The following is a 23,517-nucleotide window of genomic DNA, read 5'->3' as shown; positions in this document are numbered from 1 at the left end:
TTGTGTGGATCTATGTGACAGCGCTTTGACTTTGAAAGGGGTCCCCTTGAAGCCACCCCCTCTGCCCTCGCATTGGGAGCTGCCCCAGAACCTGCACGGTCAGGCACAGCGACCACCTGCCCTCAGCCCCACCTCACCCACCCACATATTAGAAAAATGACACAGCGCCTCCTCCCTTGGTGAGAGCCTGGATGGGGCAACACCAGGGACCCTAGAACCCAGCTCAGGACTTGGCATGTATCTCATTTGCTTCTCCCAATAGCCCTGTGACTCCCCTTCTTACAGATGAGGTCACTGAAGGTCACAACATTAGGGAGTGTGTGGCAGAGGCAGGGCTTGAAACCTAAGGGTAGAAGAGGGTAAGGGAGGACGAGTACATACGTACGGATGGAGGGATGGGCAGACAGACACCATGGGTGGCCTCGTTAATGCCCCAGTTCCCAGGGAGGCCTCTGCCTTCGGTTACATTGCCAGGGGTGTGAAGCTGGAACACATGCCCTGCCCACTCCGGGCACCCTCTGAGGTGGGACGGGGCTGGGATCCAGAGACCTCAGCCTCAGGGGTGCCTTGATCTTGAGCAAGCCACTCTCTATCAGTTGGCTTTCCTGACCTGTAAATTAAGGGAGGGGGACTTCACATCTCAGAGCGCCCCTCTTGTTCTGATGATCTAAGACGATAAGGACCAGGCGCCATGGTTGTGACAAACCAGAGGTAAATGCCTCGTCCTGGAATATGAAAGCCTGATTGAGGAAGGCGTTGGGATCATTTCTCTAGGGAGATAGAGAAGCAGGATGCATCACAAACCAGTCCTGCTTGTACTGCTGGCCCACTTGGCCAACGTCACACATGAAATTCAGTCCTCCCAGAGGTCAAGAGGGTACTGTTTCCCTTTCCAGAGACAGGAGGCTGAACCTTGGCAGAATTTCCAAGATTAAGATGTGGACTCGGGGGACTTCCCTGGTGGCGCAGTGGTTAAGAATCCACCTGCCAATGCAGGGGACACGGGTTTGAGCCCTGGTCTGGGAAGATCCCACATGCCGCGGAGCACCTAAGCCCATGCACCATAACTACCGAGCCTGTGCTCTAGAGCCCGCGAGCCACAAGTACTGAGCCTGTGTGCCACAACTACTGAAGTCCGCGCGCCTAGAGCCCATGCTCCGCAACAAGAGAAGCCACCGCACTGAGAAGCCCGGGCACTGCAACAAAGAGTAGCCCCCACTCGCCACAACAAGAGAAAGCCCCGCGCACAGCAACGAAGACCGAACGCAGCCACAAATTTTAAAATAATAATAATAAAAATTTTAAAAGAAGAAAAAAAAAAAAGATGTGGACTCAGGTGTTGGAATCCCTGAACTACCTCATCCTAGCTGTGAGACAGGGGGTCAAAATAAGTCACTTTCCCCCCAGAACCTCAGATTTTAAGGTACAAAAGGGGATAAGAATAGTACCCACTTGAGAGGTTGTTGTAGGGGTTAACAGAAGTGATGATAGTGACAGGCTTCACCTGGAACAGTCGTTCTCAGTGGCACACCCAAGCCAGCAAAAAACGGTTCTTGAGGAGTAAAGAAAAACTTACTCTTTTTATGTATAAAGCGCAGATATAGATACAGCACACAAACAAATATGCAATATATCTGTAGTATTAAAATTTCACCAGGGGATTTCCCTGGTGGTCCAGTGGTAACGAATCCGCCTTACACTGCAGGGGATGCGGGTTCGATCCCTGGTCAGGGCACTAAGATCCCACATGCCGCGGGGCCACTAAGCCCTCGTGCCACAACTACTGAGCTCACACGCCTCAACTAGAGCCCGCGTGCTGCAAACTACAGAGCCCACATGCCCTGGAGCCTGCACACCACAACTAGAGAAGAGAAAACCCGCACTCCACAACTAGAGAGAAGCCCAAGCACCACCACAAAGAGCCCGCGTGCAGCCAAAAATAAATAAATAAATCTTTTAAAAAAAATTTTCAACAGGGGACTTCCCTGGCGGTCCAGTGGTTAAGACTCTGTGCTTCCAATGCAGGAGTCATGGGTTCAATCCCTGGTTGGGGAACTAAGACCCCACATGCTGCGCAGTGCGGCCAAACAAAAATTTCACAGGAGTTCTGAACAAAAACTTGTGCAGGAGGAACCCTCCCACATCGCTGGTGGTTGTGGAAAATGGTGCAGCTGCTGTGGAAAGTAGTCTGGCAGTTCATCGGTAAGTTAAACGTAAGCGTACAGTTACCCCGTGACCCAGCAATTGCACTCCTAGGCGTATACCCTAGAGAACTGAAGACAGGTTTTCAAACAAAAACCCGTAAATGAATGTTTATATCACCGTCACTTACAGTAGCAGAAAGATGGAGACAACTCAAGTGCCCATCAACTGATGAATGGATAACATGTGATCTATCCATACAATGGAATATTTTTCAGGCATAAAAAAGGAATGAAGCACTGATTCATGCTACAAGATAGATGAACTTTGAAAACGTTATGCTCAGTGAAAGAAGTCAGACACAAAAGGTCACATATTGAATGAGTATTTGTGTGAAATGTCAAGAGTAGGCAAATCCACGGAACCAGAAAGCAGAGTAGTGGTTGCCAGGGGCTGAGGTCACGGGGGATGGGGAGTGATTGCTGATGGATGTGGGGTTTCTTTTTTGGGTGATGAAAATATTTCAGAATTAGACAGTGGTGGTGTTTGCACAACTTTGTGAATATACTTTAAGAGACACTGCCAAAGTGTATACTTTAAAAGGGCATGTGAATTTGTAACAGGGAAGAGCTAAATTGGACTCCATGTTCAATCTGTTTCTTTGACTTTAACCTTTGCTTTTCGTTGCTTTTGTTATTATAATCATACATAATGGCCTGCCTCAGGGAACCCTGCCCCTCTGCCTGAAAGTTCAAGTGCCTCTGTTCAGCTCACAGGGAGGTAATCTGACCCGCTTACCTGTGGAAGGCTTCAAGAAAGAAGAAATTAACACATCCCCTCACCAGGGAATTTTGTTATTATGGCCTTTTTACTTTACTTCCTCATCTCCTCCCCTTCTCTGTACTATAAAAGAAACTGGCATCCAAACCCCATAAGATGGTTTACCGGAGACACTAGTCTGCCATCTTCTCGGTCTGCCAGCTTTCCGAATAAAGTCATACTCCTTCCCAAAACACCTCGTCTCCCCATTCATTGGCCTGTCGTGCGGCGAATGGAGCGAGCTTGGACTCGGTAACAAATTATATCTCAAAAAAGCTATTATTTTTAAATGTTCACAGGGAAATGTCTTACAAGGCTGGAGAAGGGCAAGAATGAAAAGTAAAAAGATTGAGAGACCCTGACCTGGAGCCTGCCCACAAGGAACATCAGATGCACATTTTGGTGGTGGTATTTTTATTCTTACAGATCTATAATCTCTTAACTGAAACCCTGGGGACCAGATATGTTTCTGAATTCAGATTTCTTTAGAAAGGGCATATGGCATGCATACACGTAGTAGTTCCAGTGAGGTTCGGGACAGCACCCAGTACTCCAACAGTGACATTTTGCAGGGAAACAGATGTACTTTCACAATGAGTGAGCTGCATGAGGGCACTAAGTCCTCACTGTCCCGATACGAGAAGCACACGTGGCTGTGGGTCTCTTGAAATGTACCCAGCCTGAGCTGAAATGTGCCACGAGTGTAATACTCCCCAGATTTCAAAGACTTTGTAGGAGAAAAATGATATTAAAAAAAGAATGCAAAAAATTAATTTTTATTGATTTTTCATGTTGACAGCAAGTTGAAAAGATAATATTTTGGATATTGGGATCTATTTGTTCAAATAAAATAGATTGTTAAAATTCATTTCACCTGCTTCTCTTTGCTTTTTTTAATGTGGCCACTAGACGATTTTGAAGCACCCACGAAGCTCACCCTTTGCAGCTCATATTCTGTCCCTACTGGACAGGCTCCACTCTAAGAAATCCTCTGCTCAGTTCAGGGGGCAGGTGTGCCCTCAAATGAGCTTATCCCAAACTTATTTTTAAAAAAGGGACTTCCCTGGTGGTCCAGTGGTAAAGAATCCTCCTTGCAATGCAGGGGATGCGGGTTCGATCCCTGGTCAGGGACTAAGATCCCACATGCCGCCGGGCAACTAAGCCTGCGTGCCACAACTACTGAGCTCACGCGCCTCAACTAGAGAGAGAAAACCCGCACGCCACAACTAGGGAGAAGCCCACGCGCCACAACGAAGAGTCCGCATCCTGCATCGAAAGATCCCACATGCCGCAACTTAAGACCCAACGCAGCCAAAAACAATAAATAAAATTAAAAGAAAAAAACCAAAAAAACCTTTGCAATCGCTAGATCAAAGATAGCCTCTGGGCCTGGAGAGTCAGGGGTGAGAAGGAAAGGGTAGGCCCCTCTCTCCAGCCTTCGGCCAGCTGGCTCCACATCCAGGGCTGCCACCCCCAGAGTCAGTCCCCTGCAGCTGCCCTTTGAGAGTTCTCTGCCCAGGCCACCCCCCCCCCCCACAGCTGCTGGATCAGCCCTACCCGGCCACTCCTCTGCAGCTCTGCAGGGAAAGGGGGAGGAGGAGGAGGGAGTGTGGAGGCGGGCTGGCCCGGGGCTGAAGCGCTCCCCAGACTCTCGCAGAAGGCCAGCCATGTCCAGCCCAGGGCTCCTGCTCCTCCTGCTCTTGTTGCTGGCACCCCGGCCACTGCAGCCCTCCTTGCTGCCACCGCCAGACACCCCAGAGGGCAAGGCCACCATCACGGGCCTCATCCTCTCTGCGCTGGAGAGAGCCACGTCCTTCCTGAAGAAGAGGCTGCCCGAAATCAACCTGGATGGCGTGGTGGGCTTCCGGGTGCTGGAAGGTGGGTGCGCTTTCGTTGTCCCGGACTGGCCACCGGGAATCCAGTTCTCTGCCTGTCACCCGCCTGCTCTGCACCCCTGGGACCTGCCCACCTTCTGGTCCCCAAATAGTCTGCTTTAACTATAAGGAAAGAGGGGCACAGGGTGGCTTGCTCCTTTTGGGTGTCTGGAGCCCCGCTGTGATCAATTTTTTTAAAAGCAGGAAGGATTCAGAGGCCCCTCAAGAAAAGATTTGGAAATTATTATTTTCCCAGGAGGAAATGATTCATTTGACAGTCCCTTCCTCCTGACATGCTAGGACAAAAGCGGGCAGAGGGAGTGGGCCCTGTGAAGGGGTAGTCACGGGAGGGTGGCAGCCTCAGCTCCCACCACGTCCAGCCAAAGCTGCCTGAAGTCTCCTAGAAAAGGGCCAAGTGTTTGTTCAGCTTTGAGGGATATAAGATCCCCAAGGAGGGGGCTGGAGACAGGCCAAGAAAAACAGGGAGCCACCCCACACACACACCACAGGTTGCAGGGAGCCGCTCCCTGACCCAAGTGACAAAGAGCCAGCTTGGTGTCGGCCTGGGGCTCTGGCTGGCCCCACTCCTGTATCACCCCCTCTGCGTTGCCAGGGCTGCTTTCCACCCACCAGGACTCCAGATCCCAGCAGGAGGTGGGGCTCTGGGATGGGTCTGCACCTGCATCTTGGCCTCACTGCCTCGGGGCCTCCTTGTGTCCTCCCCACACCTCTGACCGCTTCTCCCCCAGGCTGCATCCTGGAGACCCTCAAGATCCCAGTCCCCTCCCCTCCAGGCCAGGACCAGGGTGCGGCAAGACAGATGCCATGGTCTCCTTCTTTTAACCCCAGCCCTATCTTACTCCTCTAGAAATTAATCATAATAAATATGCAGGGCCGATTTCCCCATTAGGTGCACGATACTTTTAGGGACCCATGAAAATGTTTTAATTTCTCTTAAAATAGGAAGAAGGATGTTAACTTTTTTTTTTTTTTTTTTGGTGATGCCACACGGCTTGCAGGATCTCAGTTCTCTGACCAGGGATTGAACCCAGGCCACAGCAGTGAAAGCTTAGCTACTAGGCTAGGCCACCAGGGAAGTCCCAAAAAGTGAACTTTTAGGTCAAAGAAAATGCTTTAATATATTACATTCCATCTTTATCTGTCTTTATACCATCCCAGTTGTAAAGCAATCTTCAATGTACTTTTTTAACGGAGGAGGGGGCCAACAAAGGCAAAAGCGTCTCTGGCCTACGAAGCCTCAACAGGGCCCCACAGACACGCCTGGGTGCTGCCTGGGCACCTGCCACATGTAATCACCCAACAACCCAGAGAGGGTGCTCTGTTTTGCTCCTTCTACAGGTGGGGAAATTGAGGCACAGAGAGGTTCAGTGGCCTCCTGACACCTCACAGCTGATAAGAAGGGGGTCTAGGATTCAAATCCACCTGCTGTAACACCCCTTGAGGGCAATGTGGCCATCGTCCTGACTTTTATGTCCCCCCTGGGTGCTGAGCACAGCACTGGTCGTGGAGAAGTGGTTGAATGAACATTCCAGATCGTGGTGACAGGCTCTTAGTAGCAGCCCCATGGGTCTGTGTTTCCTTATGGAGAGGGAGGGGAGGGGCAGGTGGCTACCTGGGCTCCGTGCCCTCTGTGGTGCCCACGACAGTAAAAGCTGATGTTCACTGGGTACCTGCTAAGCACTGGCAGACCTGAGCACACACATGGGGTATTCACTGACTTCTCCCCATAACCCTTGACATAAGTCCATTATTATTATCATCCCCTTTTTCCAAGGAGGGGATAGGCTTTAGAAAATGTCCGAGGTCACACAGCGAGTCAGAGGAGGTAGATTCGAACCCTGCACTGTCTGACTCTGCACTGTTCTTTGAGTCATTCCAGGGCAGCCGCAGCTGGAAGGAGGGAAACAGTGGTCCAAGTGGGCGCCGCGTAACAGCCTCAACCAGGGCCGCACCCTCTTCCCCTCTCCACGGTCGCTGCCCCTTCTCCTTGCAATAACCGATGGCTGCACAACAAATTACCCCAGGATTTAGCTGCTTGAAACCACAACAACAGTTGTTATCACATGGTTTTTATGGGTCAGGAATCCAGGAGCAGCTTAGCTGGGTGATTCTGACTCAGGTTGCCATCCAGAGGCCAGCGGAGCTGTGGTCATCTGAAGGCTTCACTGGGGCTGGATGAGCCACCTCACTCACTCACAGGCCTGGAGCGGTGGTGCTGGCTAGTGGCTGGGGGCCTCGGTTCCCCACAACACGGGTCCCTCCCTGGGCTGCTTGAGCATCCTCACAACGTGGCGGCCGCTTCACCCAGAGCGAGTGACCCAGGAGAGAACCAGGTGGAAGCCTCAATGTCTTTTACAACCGAGCCTTGGAAGTCACATGTCACTATTTCCCTAAGTTCTTGTTGGTTTCACAGGTCAGCCCCATTCCAAGTGGGAGGGGGCTGAAGGGGCCTGAAAATTAGCTGCCTACCACAGCACTCCTTCTGAGGGTCCTGCCTGCATTCTCAGCCTTTGCAGGAGAGAGAGAAGGGGTTCACATTCTGGAAGGAGTCCAGTAGCAACAAAATACCCATTGATCGCCCGGGTCCTCTCCACTTGGTGCTAGACAGGTGGACATTGACCTAAGAGAGCAAAGGGTCCCTCCAGCTGCCTCTGTCAGCCATGAGGGGGTTCCAGAATGTAGCAGCAGCTGCCACACATGCAGGAAGAAACAGAAACAAGCCTCAGGACCCAGGATCACCATGAGGCCAGGTTGGGTTCACCTGGTCTCTTTGATGATTCAGCATCCCTCCTGGGTGCCGCTGCAGGACCCTCCATCTACAGGTAGAGCCAATGGTCTAGAACAAGGCTTCAGAACTAGACTGCCTGGTTTGAGTTCAGAGAGGGAGCCAAGTTGGGGGAGGGTGTCACAGAGCCCATCACCCCACAAGACTAGCTCAGCACCCTCCTTAAACCTCGTCCACCCTCCCCCACACAGTGCCCTACCTAAAGGCAACTGCCCTACATCATCTCACCCTCTCAGCCCTGCACTGATGCTCTCCCTCACATCTCGTCTCTTTCTGGCTACCTCGAGACCTCCTCTTCCAGCCACCACCATCCTCTCCTACCACTGCTAGTCCACAGGGCACCTCTGGGAGAATTAGAAAAATGTGCCACCTTTCTTAAGTCACTTGACTGCCATCTGCTGGAAAATTGTCTTAAAACATGTTACAAACCCATGATATTAGTGTGTGCTGCCTTTGTGCAGTGTACAACCTGCTCAACTGTACACAGTGGCTCTCCACTCTGCAATCTGGGTCCCTCCCTCATTTTTTTCTCCTGGACTGCAAACCCTAAGTCTCTCTAACTAATAGTAATAGCTAAACTTTATTAAGTGCTTCATTTGCACTCTGGACAATGTTAAGTCCTCTGTATGCATTAGTTCATTTAATCCTTATGACCCCCTTCTCCAAGGAGTAAGGACTATCATTATCTTCATTCTACAGATGAAGAAAGTGAAGCAGAGAGAAATTAACTGACTTTCTCTGGTCACCCAACAAGAAAGCATTAGAGTCAGGATTTGAACCCTGGCCCCCCTCCAGAAATCAAGCTCTTAGCCACCACTTTCCCTCACTCTGGCCCCACCCCCAGTACCCAGCTGAGCCCCACAGAGGCCTAATTTTCGAAAAGCTCTGGGAATTTTTTCCCCTCAGGAGCTGGAAGAAGCTGAGAGGCTCAGTAAGCATTATAACTGGGGATATTTTTTTCCTGCCCATGTGGCTTGTCCAATGTTGGAATGAATGAACTCTGCTCTCGCCCAGTGCAGCTCAAAGGCGTTCAGGAGAAGTGGGCCTGGCACCCCCAGGTGCAGCCACTCGGCCTGCGTGCGGGGAAGCTGGCAGAAAAGCTGGCTCCTCTTCTCCACAGATCCATCTTCTACCTCAACCTGAGTGACCCGAAGTACCTAAGAGGTAAGAGTGTGGGTGGAGTCCTGTTTCTTCAGGAACACAGACAGCTTCTGGGAGTGTCTACTGAAATAACCTAGTGGAGCTCCTTCCGGTGTAAGGGAGGGTCCAGGATGCTCTGTAACCAGCTGCCCTGGGGATGTTCGGTCATCCTTGACTTCAGCTTGAGATGACCTCTCCCATCCACACAGAGCCAGTGGAAAGTAGGGAACGGGTCTCCCTCATTTGTTCAGCTCACGTCCAGGCTTGGGGGCCTCCATCCTAAACCAGAGGAGAGGGAGGTTAGAGATCTAAAAGGTAATCCGGCCCTTTGCATGGCAAACATTAGTATCTTTTTTTTTTTTTTAATTTTCTTCCTTTTTTTTTTGGTTTATTTTTTGGCTGCGTTGGGTCTTCATTGCTGCGCGCGGGCTTTCTCTAGTTGCAGCGAGCGGGGGCTACTCTTCGTTGCGGTGCGCAGGCTTCTCATCATGGTGGCTTCTCTTGTTGCGGAGCACAGGCTCTAGAGGGCACGGGCTTCAGTAGTTGTGGCATGTGGGCTCAGTAGTTGTGGCTCGCGGGCTCTAGAGCGCAGGCTCGGTAGTTGTGAACGTGGGCTTAGTTGCTCCACGGCATATGGGATCTCCCCAGAACAGGGCTCAAACCCATGTCCCCTGTTATTGGCAGGCGGATTCTTAACCACTGTACCACCAGGGAAGTCCCCAAACATTAGCATCTTGCTAGCATCTTTCTTGTGCCCTATAATGCAGAGCCTCTGTCTCTTTGTCAGCCTTGAGTCACCCTATCAAGAGTCCCACCCTATAAGCCCTGGCCTGAGTTGTTCCTGGGTGGGGGTGGGTGGGTGGGTATATAAACCAGCTCCTTGTATGGTCCAGCTCTGCCTCCCAGACTCCCAGGTCCCAGGTCCATGGGGGTGAGTGGGGAGATAACTGGCCAGACATCATGACCAGACCCCAGCCCTCCCGAGCTTCGGCCTGTCCCTCTGCAGTCGGCGTCCCCCACCCTCTCCCAGGCCTGGTCCTTAAGACCATCCCAACCCGTATCACCGTGAAGTCTGTTCCATAAGAGGTCCACATTCTAACGGAACAAAAGGTGGCAACTAACCCTACTTATATGTCTCAAACTTCCATGGGATGCGATAGATTTAGTCAGAGCCCGTCCCAACACTGTTCCTAGTGATTTTTTAAAATTTTTTTAGAGAAAGAGCTTCCTGAGTGTTTCAAATGCAGTGTCCAACCCTCAGGCCAGGCTTGGAGCCCTGAAGGCACCCGAGTGTGCTCAGGGCTGCCGGGGGAGGGACAGCCAGTTCCTGGGCTCAAAACCACAGGAACCTGGGGGGCAGTTAAGCTTGGCATGGCCCACTGCTCCTGGGTCTCCCCGCAACCCTCTCCTCTCTGCCAGAGTTCCAGCCAGCCATTGAGCCTGGGTTTTGGAAGCTCCCGCACATCTGGACCCGCACCAGGGCCTCCATGGTCTACTCCACGTTTGAGCAGCAGGACTCCTTCTCAGAGGAGCACAGTGACCTGTGCCTGGTGCAGCTGCTGGGAACCGGGTGGGCCCCCTGGACGGGCCCCGCTTCCGGAAAACCCCAAAGTGCTTGCCCTCCGCCAGTCCTCCCATCCCACTCACTCTCCAAATCCCCAGGGGTTTGGGCAAAACCAGGTGCCAGCTCCCCCAAGAGCTGTTCCTTCTCCCACCCTCATCCCTGTGAGTCAGCCCCCCTCTCTCCACCCGAGGCTTCCAGCCCGCTCCAATCACCTACCTCCACGCCCTGCACTCCCCAACTGGCCGGTCTCCCCACACCAGAGGGATCTTTCCAAAAAGCACATGTGAACACCCCACCCCAGTGTGAAGCTTCCTTGTTCTCAGGAAAAGCCCCAACTCCTCTGCCCTTCCAGGTCCCCAGGCCACTCCGGTCCAGGCCCTGGGGCCTCTCTTCAGACTCTCAAAGGCACCAGCTCCCTCCCACTTAAAGCCTTTGCCTGTGCCCGGCAGTTGCCTCTGTGGGGCCTCCTCCCACCCTGCCCCACCCCAGGCCCTGTGCCTAAGTAACTCTGCTCACACTTGAGGGCCAGCTCCAGCATCCTTCCTCCAGAACCTTCCCTGACCCCACTGCAGGGGGTTTACCTCCCATGGTGGACCGGTTCTCCTCTCCAGATGCAGTTCACATTTGTTTTATGGTTCTGTAGAACAAATGTGAACTGCATCTGGCTAGGAGAACCAGTCCCAGAAAGCAGGACAGGGCTGTAGGCCCCAGAAAGAAGGACCCAGCCTAGTTTAGCTCACCTGCTGTGCAGTGGGCTTGGAGCAAACCCCCGAGGGGCAGCCCTAGGTGCAGGGACCCATGGAACCCATGAGCAGAAGGGGCAGCAGGTGCCCGAGCTCCCACCCTCTCAGCATCCTTCAGAGAGGTGTTCGGGCCAGGACACAGCTGGGCTTGCAGAGGGGCTATGCTCCAGTGAGGGACCTGCCCTGTCCCTTCCATGGGGCAGGCCAGGCCTGGCACGGGGGGTGGGCATGCCAGGCCCAGGGATCTGCTGTTCTGGGTCCAGGGATCTGCTGTTTAGGGCAATTCTGGGAAATATGGTACTTAGGGGTCCCACGGAGAAATGGGAAGTCGCAGCCCCTGGTGGCTCCCCTCACCCAGGATAGCTCCAGCATCGCCTCCCCTGTGCCGGGGGGAACAATGTAGCCAATCCAGACACAGGACACCTGTGTTTATCTGGCACAGCTGTGTGCCTGGACCCTACTGGGGGGGTCTAATAACTAGAGGGGGCATCAGGACCAAGAAAGGCTCCGTGCCCTCGGGCTTCATTCAGGACGCTTTTAACAGCTTGGAACCACTTCTCCCACAGGACAAACAGCAGCCAGCCCTGCAGGCTCTCCGATTTCTGCAAGACCCTCATGACCAGGCCCGGCTGCTCTGGCTACTGCCTGTCTCACCAGCTGCTCTTCTTCCTCTCGGCCAGAATGGTGAGTGCCTGGTGTGGGCTCAGCCACAGCCCAAGGAGGAGGAAGAATGACTGAAAGGGGCTCGTGACAGTGTGGTTTCGTATGTTCACACCTGGAAAATAAGCAGGTTTTAAACCCCTGCTTCAGACCTCAGGAGGCGGAAGTGAGCAGCCTGTCGTTTTTAGCCATGAAATCCAACCACAATGGTGGGGGGAGGGGGGATGAGATTCTGTTGCACAGAGAACTCTGCATGCTGAACTGGATCATAGGGCATTAGAAAAAGAGAGAGGGAAGCAGCAGAAAGAACTCAATAAACAACAGATGGAAAAAGGTCTTAGAACAAAGTCAGTAGCTAGCTGCTTCCAGAAAACCAAACCATGACAAAAACAGCCCCACCATCACTTCTCCTGTGCCCAAACACTCTTCCAAGGCCAAGATTTGCTAGATACACATTTTATTTTATTTTATTTTGGCCTCACCGTGGGGCTTGTGGGATCTCAGTTCTTCGACCAGGGAATGAACCTGGGCCATGGCAGTGAAAGCACCGAATCCTAACCACTAGACCACCAGGGAACTCCCGCTAAATACTCATTTTAAACATATATTTATTTATATACAAAGTAGGGCTTGCTATCTCTATTCAAAAATGTTACTCAGGGCTTCCCTGGTGGCGCAGTGGTTGAGAATCTGCCTGCCAATGCAGGGGACACGGGTTCGAGCCCTGGTCTGGGAAGATCCCACATGCCGCGGAGCAATTAAGCCCGTGAGCCACAATTACTGAGCCTGCGCGTCTGGAGCCTGTGCTCCGCAACAAGAGAGGCCGCGATGGTGAGAGGCCCGCGCACCGCGATGAAGAGTGGCCCCCACTTCCCACAACTAGAGAAAGCCCTCGCACAGAAACGAAGACCCAACACAGCCAAAAATAAATAAATCAATAAATAAAGGAGTTCCTTTAAAAAAAAAAAAAAAAAAAGTTACTCAATGTCCAGAAATTCTTAGCCAAGAAAGGACTTGCTGATTTTGTCTAATAGATTTTTTTATTATTATTTATTTGTAAGCTGTCACAGCCCAGTGTTTTTGTAAATACAATAAAAGCCAAGTTACAAGGAAAGTTATTGTGATTACTAGATTCAGCAGATAGAAAGTTGCTCTGACATATTGCTGTAGAAGTTTCCAAAGCCTGTTCTCATCCCCTGTCCCCTCCGTGCAACCGCTCCGCGGCCCAGGCTTTGAGCAGCGCTGTAGCTGCCTGCTTGCGGGGTTAGGCTGGAATCAGAATGAGGTGACAGAGCGCTTTAGAGCGCCCCCTGGTGTCGGGCGTCGTGTCAGGCACTTCCAGGTTATGGTACCGCCCCCCCCCCCGCCCCCGACATGAGCGCCCCTCGGGTGCAGCTCCCATCGGCATCGCCCTTTCCCCATGGAAACCCTTGAGGCTCACAAAGGTTAACTTAGTGGGTGGAAGTCACACAGCTCCTAAGCTGCAGAGCCGGGGCTCGAACTTAGCTCTCTCTGTCCCCCAGTGACTAAGCCCCACCAGGCTGGGAGTGTGGATAGGGAAGAAATTTTGGGAAAAGGGAAAAGACCTGCCCCAAAGGCAGCCACTTAAAAAACCGTTTCCGAACAGCAGGTCTTTTCCCGTAACAGCGCGCATGTGTCGCTCAGACCACAAACTTCCTTGTCTCTTGGTGTTTGTTCCCCCAGAGGGGATGCACAAAGGGGCTGTTCCGCCAGAGCCAGCGCTACATGAACCTCTTCTGTGCCAACATGATGGACCTGAACCGGAGAGCTGAGGCCATCGGATATGCCTACCCCACCCGGGACCTCTTCATGGAAAACAGTGGGCCCCCGCATTCTGCTCTAGGAACAAAGCAGCGGGGTGTCCCTGATTCCAGGCACACACACAAACACACACACACTAGGGCTGCCAGGTTTAGCAAATGAAAATATGAGGCCCAGGCAAATTTGAACTTCAGATAAACAACAAATACATTTTTAGTATAAGTGTATCCCAAACATTGCATGGGCTATACTTTTTTTGTTTTTTTTAATTTTTTGGCCACACCGTGTGGCATGCTGGATCTTAGTTCCTCAACCAGGGATCGAACCTGCGTCCCCTGCAGTGGAAGAGTGGAAGCACTTAGTCTTAACCACTGGACCACCAGAGAAGTCCTACTTAACAATTTTTAATTTGTCATTTATTGGAAATAAATTTAAGTGGGCATCCTGCATTTTATCTGCCACTGTTTTGACTGCTTCCTGACCCAAAGATCTGACCCAGTGACGGAGCTCTGGACAGACTGACCAAGGCAGGACCCAGGTTTGGGGGCCCCTGCTTACTAAGGCAGACCCTCAGGGCTGCCTCCTTGCAGCCACTGTGTTGAGTGCCCACCTCCTGGTGCCGCCTCTCTCTAGCAGGTGGCACCATGGTGGCCTTGGGGAGGGGGAAGAGGTGGGCCTGGGGGGTAGGCCTGCAGAGTGTCCCCTGTCTTTGCTTCCAGTCATGTTCTGTGGGATCGGTGGCTTCTCCGACTTCTACAAACTCCGGTGGCTGGAGGCCATTCTCAGCTGGCAGAAGCCGCAGGAAGGATGCTTTGGGAAGCCAGGTGAGCTGTACTTCCTCCCTGGCTGGGAGCAGGGGTGGGGGTGGGGGCGCTGGGCTTCTATGCCAGTTGGGGAAAGGATGCACTGGTGTTGGGGGGGTGCAGAGAAAGATGTGCAACATACAAGTCCATGCACACACATGCACGCACGCACACACACACACACACGTGGAAATAGGCTTGGAGCTCTGGAAGCCAAAACTTTGCAGGATGAGAGGCGGTCTTGTTGGAAGATATTGGACCCCTGCACCTGTGTTAACAAATTCATTTCTTCATCAAGTATTCCCTGAGCACCTACTATATGCCAGACACAGTTCTAGGCTCTGGAGAAACTAGGCAGGGAAAAGAGGAAAGAGGAAAAGAGACAGAAACCACCTAAACAAACCAGTAAGTGAAATGCGAGTTCTGATAATGGTTGTGAAGGATACATCAGGCTGAGAGAGAAAAGAACACTGGAGAAGCTTCTTTAGGCAGAATAGTCAGGGGAGATGTCTGAGAGGTGGTGACATAGAAGCAGGGGTGGAGGGAACTATATTCAATATCCTATGATAAACCATAATGGAAAAGAATATGAAAAAGAATATGTATATGTATAACTGAGTCACTTTGCTGTACAGCAGAAATTAAACACAACATTGTAAACTGTACTTCAATAAAATTTGTTTAAAAAGAAGAATCTGGGACTTCCCCACCGGTCCAGTGGTTAAGACTCCATGCTTCCACTTCAGGGGGCACGGGTTCAGGGTTTGATCCCTGGTCAGGGAACTAAGATTCCTACATGCCGTGAGTCGTGGCCAAAAATTTTTAAAAATAAAGAATAAAAAGAAGAAATAGAGAAAAAAAAAAAGAAGAAGAAGCAGAGGGTGGAAAGGCAGAGGATGCAGCCCCTTTCCAGCCATGTGACACCAGACAGCTGGTCCTCTTTGGAGTAAGTCACTTCACCTCTCTGAGCCTCAATTTTCCTGTCTATAAATAAATGAGCAAAATAATCTCCACCTTCCTGAGCTGTGAGGAGTAGACATAATACAGATGAAACCATCTAGCTTTTGCCAGGTACAGACAAGGCTCCCAGTAAATGCTGGCTTCCCAAATGAGAAGCTTAGGATACTCAAAGACCAAAGCTTTTGAAATAACATAGTCTGTTTTAAAACAGAGGCATTTATAAAATGAAGATTCTCAGGCCTCCAGACCTATAGATTCAGCAGGTGGAGGGGCTGTGGACCCCCATTTTCAATGAGCTCCTCTGGCCATTCTGATATGGGTGATTGGGGGACCACAATTTGGGAAACATCAGTAGATGCAGACTGAGGTGGTGTGGAAGTATATCTACCCAGGGGCACGAGGAAACTTCCGGAAGAGCCTCCAGATTCAAGAGAAGACTTGAGTTGCTTGAGGTGTTGTGAAGAGTAGGGGGCTTAGCCAGTAATATTTAAAAATCCATCTTGAGAAGTTCACCTTTCATTCTTCTCTCAGCTGCTGAAGATGAAGAATTACCCAAAGCCATTCAGTACCAACAGCACCTTTTGAGAAGAGTGAAGAGGCGAGAAAAACAATTTACAGGTAATGAAAATAACCAAGACATGAAACCAAAACCTAGAAAGGATACACACGGCTTGCACTCAAGGAAAACAGGCTCCTAGCATCACCCAGGAGCCAGAGTGGAGGGCCTCTGTGTTTGGGAGCTAGAGGGAAGGGTAGGAGTCTCTGATGCCCTCCTCTTTGAAAGTGGGGAGTCCAGAGATGCTGTCTCCAGTGAAGGGAACATAAAAGAGAAGTTTTGGTGTATTACACACTGAAAGTCACAGAGATAACCCCTCTCAGTCAAAGTCTAGTCAGGAAAACAGAACCTGCATCAGGAACTTCAGCAGAGGGAATTGAATATAGGGAACTCAGAGGTGCTGCAAGAGCTGAAAACAGAAAAGGTGAGAAAACACAGACATTAACCACTGCCGGAAGCCCCCATCCTCCCTGGAGGCAGAGCTGGAGGGACCGTGAGAGGAGATGGGGTGAGTGGAGCCTGCAGAGGCTGGACGCAGAGGAGACAGAGAGGGGCAAGGGGAGAAATATCCTGGCTTCTCCCCTCACCCCACCTGTGCCTGCCTGTGGTGGGCAAGGCGGTCTGGGAAATGTAATTTGGAGGGGTTGGTGCACTGGGGTTTGGAGCAAAGAAGGGCAGAGGGGGGATCGTTGAGCCAGGGCACAAGTGACGAACACAGTTCTGGTGGCCGCATGTCCCCAGGCTGGCCAAGGGAACATCTGAAAAGTACTCTCAATGGAACGGTGGCCATCCCCCCCAGCACTCACAGCAGGGCCTCTGCCTCCCCAGATGGCTGCTCTTCCCACAACACGGCCATGGCTGTCGCAGCCCTGGGTGGCTTCATCTCCGTCCTGGCGGAACTCCCGCCAGCAGATGGAGAGCTGCAGCCGCCCACAGCAACACCACCCAGCAGCCACTGACAAGGATGGTTCCACGCCTGCCACCCGCCAGGAAGGTGAAACGCACGCCTTTCGTCATTCCTTCCTTAGTCCTGGGGCCTGGGTCTCACCCTGAGAAGGAGGCAGCCGAAGCAAAGCAATCCAGTGTCATCCCCTCGGGGAGCAGGGCTGGGGAGGTGGGGCTGGGATGGACCCAGGCGCAGAGCATATGAATAAATTTAGAGTGCAGTTGAGTGGGGAGTTGGGTCTTGTTCCTCAGCCTTGCAGACAACTTCACTTGGGATAATTATAGCACCCATCCCAATATTACCTCCACAGCTGTGACAGTTATGTCTGTAGAGTACTGAGAACGGTACCTGTAATGTAGTAGGTGCCAGGTAAATGTTACCTGCTCCTGCACAGTGATGATGTCGCATTCCGTGGGAGCTTGTCCCGAGGCAGTGGCCGGGGGTTGGGGGGGAGCTGGCTCATCAACGTTTCTCTCATTCCCAGCTTGCTTCTCTTCCCTCCTGTTCTGCTTCAGTGTGAGTATATCTAAATGTGTCAGGTGGAGCCCTGACACTAATCTCATCTGGGAAAAGACCTGGAAACTAATTATAGGTCCAGGTGTGTCTATGGTGCTGATTTCAGGCTACGTGCACGTGGGCGTTAAAAAAAAAAAAGCTAAAAGCCCAGTCTTCGGACTGGAAGGCTCTTAGTGGCTGATGGTCATATTTATGTGACAATTTAAACATATTTGAGAATCTGAATTAAAATACCCTTTGCTCTTTCTTTGCCCAACTGAATAATCCAGTGGGAGGAATAGTTCTAAATCTGTCCTTTGGGAGTTGGTCTCCTCTATCTATTCCTCTTTGCTGCTGCCCCCGGATGCCTTCCCGAAAGTGCTCTTAAACTGTCAGGCCCACAGGAACATTCCTGGATTTTGTTGGCAAGTGTGACTTGCTTTTGAGATTGTAGTTTTCTTGGGAAACCAGGAGCCAGAATTTAATACCCACTTGGCACCTTGTATTCTTCGGGAATTTCTTCCACATTACCTCTCAAACAAAATTTACCAAGAGAGGCACAGAATCAGATTGGGTTGGGCCGGGTAGGCCGGGGCGGGGGGCGTTGGCGGGGGGTAATATAAGATTAATATGAATTTGTGATGGATTAGTTGATGGAGCCTGACACCGATTCACTTTTGGAAGGCTTGAGTTACCAAACCAGGACGGAATGATCTAGGAGAAACCTGAGTTTACAAGTCACTTTCAAGGAAAGGGAATCCTAATCCAAACGGGGAAGAAAAATTTACAAGGCGAACCCCACCTGAATCACTTCTTTGGATTTCTGTTGCCGCGGGCACTGAAGAGAGGTGAAAACAGTGGATGAGTCTTTTCACCTGAGCTTCTACTGAAGATGAATCCTGTGAGCATTTACCATGGTGTGGAGGGGGGGCTTCATTTCCCTTGTTCTGTCACTGCTCACGACCTCCCTAGAAGAGTTTCTCAACCTGTCACTGCTCACGACCTCCCTAGAAGAGTTTCTCAACCTGTGGCCTGTGGCTGCCTGCATCAGTACCACCTGAGGTCTCCTGTTAAACATGCAGGCTGGATTCTCATCCAGCCACCAGGAGGGAAGGGATGTGACAGCGAGAGCTAGATCAGCTTGAAGTCACCATGTCCCATTCTCTGTCCCTGGGTTCTCTGTCCCTCAGCGACTGTGCCTCTGCTCTCCTCCCACACCAGTGGTCAGGGAGACTGGACCCGGCAACATTTCACCAAGACACTCTGTGTTTCCCAGGTCTTCACTGTTCCCTTTCTTCCATCTGGATTACCCATCCTGACCCCATCCCCCAGTTCAGTTAAGATTTTATTTGTCCTGTAAAATTCACCTAGAACGCCACTTGTCCCATGAAGTCTTCTCCCATTCTCCCACCTGCCTCCCTCTTTTTTACACGGCTCTTTGGGCACCTTATTCTGACACTTGTGTACTTGTGGATTCTATCATCAGATGCTAAACCACCTTAGGGCATGGGCGATATGGTGCTCTCTTTTTGTGCCCAGCTCCTACTGTACTGCCTGGAGCAGAGAAGTGTTTGAGAGATGTTCGCAGAATTAAATAGGAAAAAAGAAAAGAAAAACCGGGCTCTTTAGGATGTGTGTCCAAGTCTTAGCTGGTGGAAGAGGGCTTGGGCTTTGAGCATTGTTGAGCCTGGTCTGGCAAGTCCACGCAGGATGAGGGCCCCGAAGGTCACCCCCACACATGGAGCGTATGACAGAACCTCCTGCCTCTGGAAACCTCAAAGCCAGGTTCTAGCATATTGTAAATACCCTCATAGCACTTTACATAAGAGATACAGAACACAGTGCAGACAGAAGAAATTGATCTTGGTTTATAATTCCTAAAAGGGTTTTATAAGAGCAAGTTTGGTTTCCCAGACTCCAAAATAAACATGCATCCCTGCCCCCCACCCCCCAGAAAGAAGTTCCTCCTGGGCAGGAGAGCAGAGGGGCTAAGGGCTCATGCTTCAGAGCCAGCTGCCTCCTCTGCTAACAGCTGTGTGACCTTGGGCCAGTAGCTTGCCCTCTCTGTGCCCCCATTTCCTTTTCTGTATAATGGATAGCATAATGATACCCACCTTCTAGGATTCATGAAGGGATTTGATAAAATGGTGCAGGTTAAGCCCCTTGCACACTGCCTGAGGCTTAGATGAGCTGGGGGACTCTTAGCTGTGAGTTTCCTTAGAAAACCCAACATCCACACCACCTCTGGGGTGTTATCAGTCGCCTATTATTTACGAGCAAACAATGTCATTCCCAGACAAATATTCCACCATAACATCCACACCACCTCTGGGGTGTTACCAGTCGCCTATTATTTACGAGCAAACAATGTCATTCCCAGACAAATACTCCACCCATTCATTCAATAAATATTGATTAAGAACATACTGTGTGCCAAGCTGTGCTCTGGGCATGGAAAATACAGCTGAAAATACAAACAAGGACCCTGTTCCCATCCATTTATTCAAGAAATATCCGTGAAACACCTCCAGTGCACCAGGCACTGTGCAAAGTGCTGGGAAAAGCAGTGAAAAGCAGAGGTGGTCTCTGCCCTCATAGAGATGACAGTCAGGTGAGGAGACAAGCAGAGGAAACAATCGTAATCAAGCAGATTGAGTTTATAGTAGGCAAAGACTGGGTACACTGCTTAAACTTTCTTCTTTCCCTCGATTGATTAACGTATACCAATGCATAAACGTTGTTCGTGTTCTTAGTGGGGGAAACTTATTTCCTATATTCCACGCCCTGCCGGGGCTCAGAGCTCCCAGCCAGAGAGCCTGCTAAAATGTATGAACAAGGTAATAGCAACAGAAGAGGCATCTTCAGGAGATGTATGACTCAGAGCTGAAGAGTACACGTAAACCACGTACACCATAAACCGTCACAGCCTGTGGACTGAGGGCTCCAAGGAGAGGCCACAACACCCAACCCCCATCCTGTCAGCTTTATCTTAAAACCCTCTGGGGTCCTTTGCAATCACTCCCTGTTTCCACCCCCGGCCCTCAGGCAACCACTAATCTCCTTGCTATCTCTCCAGATTGGATGTTCAATACAAATGGAGTCACATTCAGGACTTTCAGGGGTGACTAAATAGACATTTCACCAAGGAAGACATACAGATGGCCAAGAGGCACATGAAAAGATGCTCAACATCACTAATTATTAGAGAAATGCAAATCAAAACTGCAATGAGGTATCACCTCACGCTGGTCAGAATGGCCATTATCAAAAAATCTAGAAACAATAAATGCTGGAAAGGGTGTGGTGAAAAGGGAACCCTCCTGCACTGTTGGTGGGAATGTAAATTGATACATTCACTATGGAAAATGGTATGGAAGTCCTTTAAAAAACTAAAAATAGAACTACCATATGACCCAGCAATCCCACTACTGGGCATATACCCTGAGAAAACCATAATTCAAAAAGACACATGTACCACAATATTCATTGCAGCACTATTTACAATAGCCAGGACATGGAACCAACCTAAATGTCCATTGACAGATGAATGGATAAAGAAGATGTGGCACATATATACAGTGGAATATTACTCAGCCATCAAAAGAAACGAAATTTAGTTATTTGTAGTGAGGTGGATGGACCTAGAGTCTGTCATACAGAGTGAAGTAAGTCAGAAAGAGAAAAACAAATACCATATGCTAACGCATATATATGGAACCAAAAAAAAAAAAAAGAAAAATGGTACTGATGAACCTAGTTGCTGGGCAGGAATGAAGAGATAGACATAGAAAATGGACCTCAGGACATGGGGTTGGAGGGGGAAGCTGGGGTGAAGTGAGAGCAGCATCGACATATATCACTATCGAATATAAAATAGTTGGCTGGTGGGAAGCAGCAGCATAGCACAGGGAGATGGGCTCAGTGCTTTGCGATGACCTAGAGGGGTGGGATAGGGAGGAGGGGAAGGAGGCTCAAGAGGGAGGGGATATGGGGACATGTGTATGCATATGGCTGATGTGCTTTGTTGTGTAACAGAAACTAACACCATATTGTGAAGCAATTATACTCCAATAAAGATCTATCAAAAAAAAAAAAAGTAGGTGTGAGCAAAGGAGGAAGTCCTGGGTTAGTTAGCTGGTTTGGCTAGAACTGTATTTTGGGGCTTGTTAAGAAACAAACTGAGGGACTTCCCCGGTGGCGCAGTGGTTGGCAGTCTGCCTGCCAACGCGGGGGACAAGGGTTCAATCCCTGGTCCTGGAGGATCCCACATGCTGCGGAGCCACTAAGCCCATGCGCCACAACTACTGAGCCTGCTCTCTGGAGCCTGCGAGCCACAACTACTGAAGCCTGCTCACCTAGAGCCTGTGCTCTGCAACAAGAGAAGCCACCACAATGAGAAGCCCTCGCACTGCAACGAAGAGTAGCCCCCATTCGCCACAACTAGAGAAAGCCCATGTGCAGCAGTGAAGACCCAACGCAGCCAAAATAAATAAATAAATAAACAAATCTGTTTTAAAAAATAGAAAAAACACTAAAAGGGAGAGGGACTTCCCTGGTGGTCCAGTGGTTAAGACTCTGCACTCCCACTGCAGGGGGCCTGAGTTTGCTCCCTGGTCAGGGAACTAGATCCCACATGCCTCAACAAAGGTCCTGTGTGCCACTACTAAGAACTGGCACAGCCAAATAATTAATTAATTAATTAATTTTTAAAAAGAGGGAGCAAAGTCAAACACTTCCTGGCTTCCATCAGCCTCCAGAGGAGGTGTGTTAATTTCTTCCTCCCTGCAGTCATTCACAGGTGGGCCTGGTCAGGATGTTTCCTGTGAACTAAACAAAGGTATTTTAGCTTAATGCTCATTACCTGGGAGGCAGGGTTCCCAGAGATCGGCTATTATGTATAATTTAAGCTTATAGGCAACATGCCTTTAGTGGTTAACTTGTAATAGAATACAAAAGGTTCTTCCCTATTACTTAGTGTCCCGAAGACCCATCTTACCCAAATTAGAATTCAGGCTTCTTTTATACTAAAAAGGGAAAGGGGTGTTGTTGGTTGTTGCAGACTTCTTGGTGCCAGAATCCTTTGTTCTTGCAGCTGCCCACAAAGGTCAGGTTACAATGTTCATGTAAACCTCCAACAGGATAAATGTTATCCTCTGTTCTGCAACTTTTTATCTCTATATGAATGGAAAAGTGTTATACCTTTAAAGGTCAGAGGCTTGAGAATGGGCTATCCTGTATATTTCAGGCTATAGGCAACATTCTTAACTTGTAGCAAAAGCAATAGAATACAAAAGTTAAAGAAACAGATCTAATGTGGAGTCAGATTTGTTCTCCCTCTTACACTTACAACAACTTGGCAAAGGAGTGAAAAACATCTAAGTAGGGAGAAGAATAAAGGTCAGAACTTGCCATAGACTGCCTGCCAACTGCAACTCCTAGTTGACTGAGAACAGAGGACTTCCAGGGGCAGGGAAGTTGGTGGCAGACTTTGGCTTGTTTGCTGATGATTTTTGGCACTTGGATATAAAGATCAGCAAGACATTCACTCCACATCAATACATTTGCATCAGGCCAGGTCATTTAACTCCCAGAGGATCAGTCACTTTGAATGTGATTCACTAAAGTGAACTAATTGTGGTTCCCCCAAGGCCCCAGAGCCAGTGGTGGGAGCCCATTTGAGGTCTCTGACAGTATTAGTTCCGAAATTAAGGTGTCAGCAGGGCTCTGCTCTCTCTCTGAAGCCTGGAGGGAAGAATATTTTCTGTGCCTCTCTTCTAGCTTCTGGTGGTTGCCAGCAATCTTGGGCATCACTTGGTTTGTAGCTGCATCACTCCAGGCTCTGCCTCTGTCCTCACGTGGTCTTCTTCCCTCTGTGTGTGTCTCTCTCTGTCTCTTCGCTTCTTCTAAGGACACCAGTCAGATTGAATTTAGGGCCCACCCTACCCTAGTTTGACCTCATCTTAACTAATCACACCTGCAAAGATCCTATTTCCAAATAAGATCACATTCTAAGGCTCTGGGAAGGATGTAAATTTGGGGAGACACTATCCAACCCAGTATACTGACCCTGACTGGCTCTAAGGGGCACTGAAACCGAATCCAGCCTCTGTACCCTGACACTGAATTAAATCTCGGAGACAGAGTTTTTTTTTTTTTTTTTAAACATCTTTATTGAAGTATAATTGCCTTACAATGGTGTGTTAGCTTCTGCTTTATAACAAAGTGAA

The 23,517-nt window shown here is 50.1% G+C and overlaps 1 protein-coding gene across 1 annotated transcript; it reads left to right on the top strand.

Annotated features, from left to right (window-relative positions):
• The first annotated feature begins 4,622 nt into the window (after nt 1-4,622).
• C16H16orf89 (chromosome 16 C16orf89 homolog) lies at nt 4,623-16,808 on the top strand. Its single transcript, XM_068524776.1, has 8 exons — nt 4,623-4,839; nt 8,656-8,805; nt 10,201-10,351; nt 11,655-11,772; nt 13,453-13,588; nt 14,250-14,354; nt 15,825-15,911; nt 16,678-16,808. The coding sequence occupies exons 1-8, from the start codon at nt 4,629-4,631 to the stop codon at nt 16,806-16,808; spliced, it is 1,089 nt and encodes a 362-aa protein (XP_068380877.1). The 5' UTR covers nt 4,623-4,628.
• Nucleotides 16,809-23,517: the final 6,709 nt, after the last annotated feature.

The sequence above is a fragment of the Eschrichtius robustus genome, chromosome 16, assembly GCF_028021215.1.
Source record: "Eschrichtius robustus isolate mEscRob2 chromosome 16, mEscRob2.pri, whole genome shotgun sequence".
NCBI lineage: Eukaryota > Metazoa > Chordata > Mammalia > Artiodactyla > Eschrichtiidae > Eschrichtius > Eschrichtius robustus.
The sequence above is the reverse complement of the archived record's forward strand: the minus strand, read 5'-3'. Positions and strand labels throughout refer to the sequence as shown.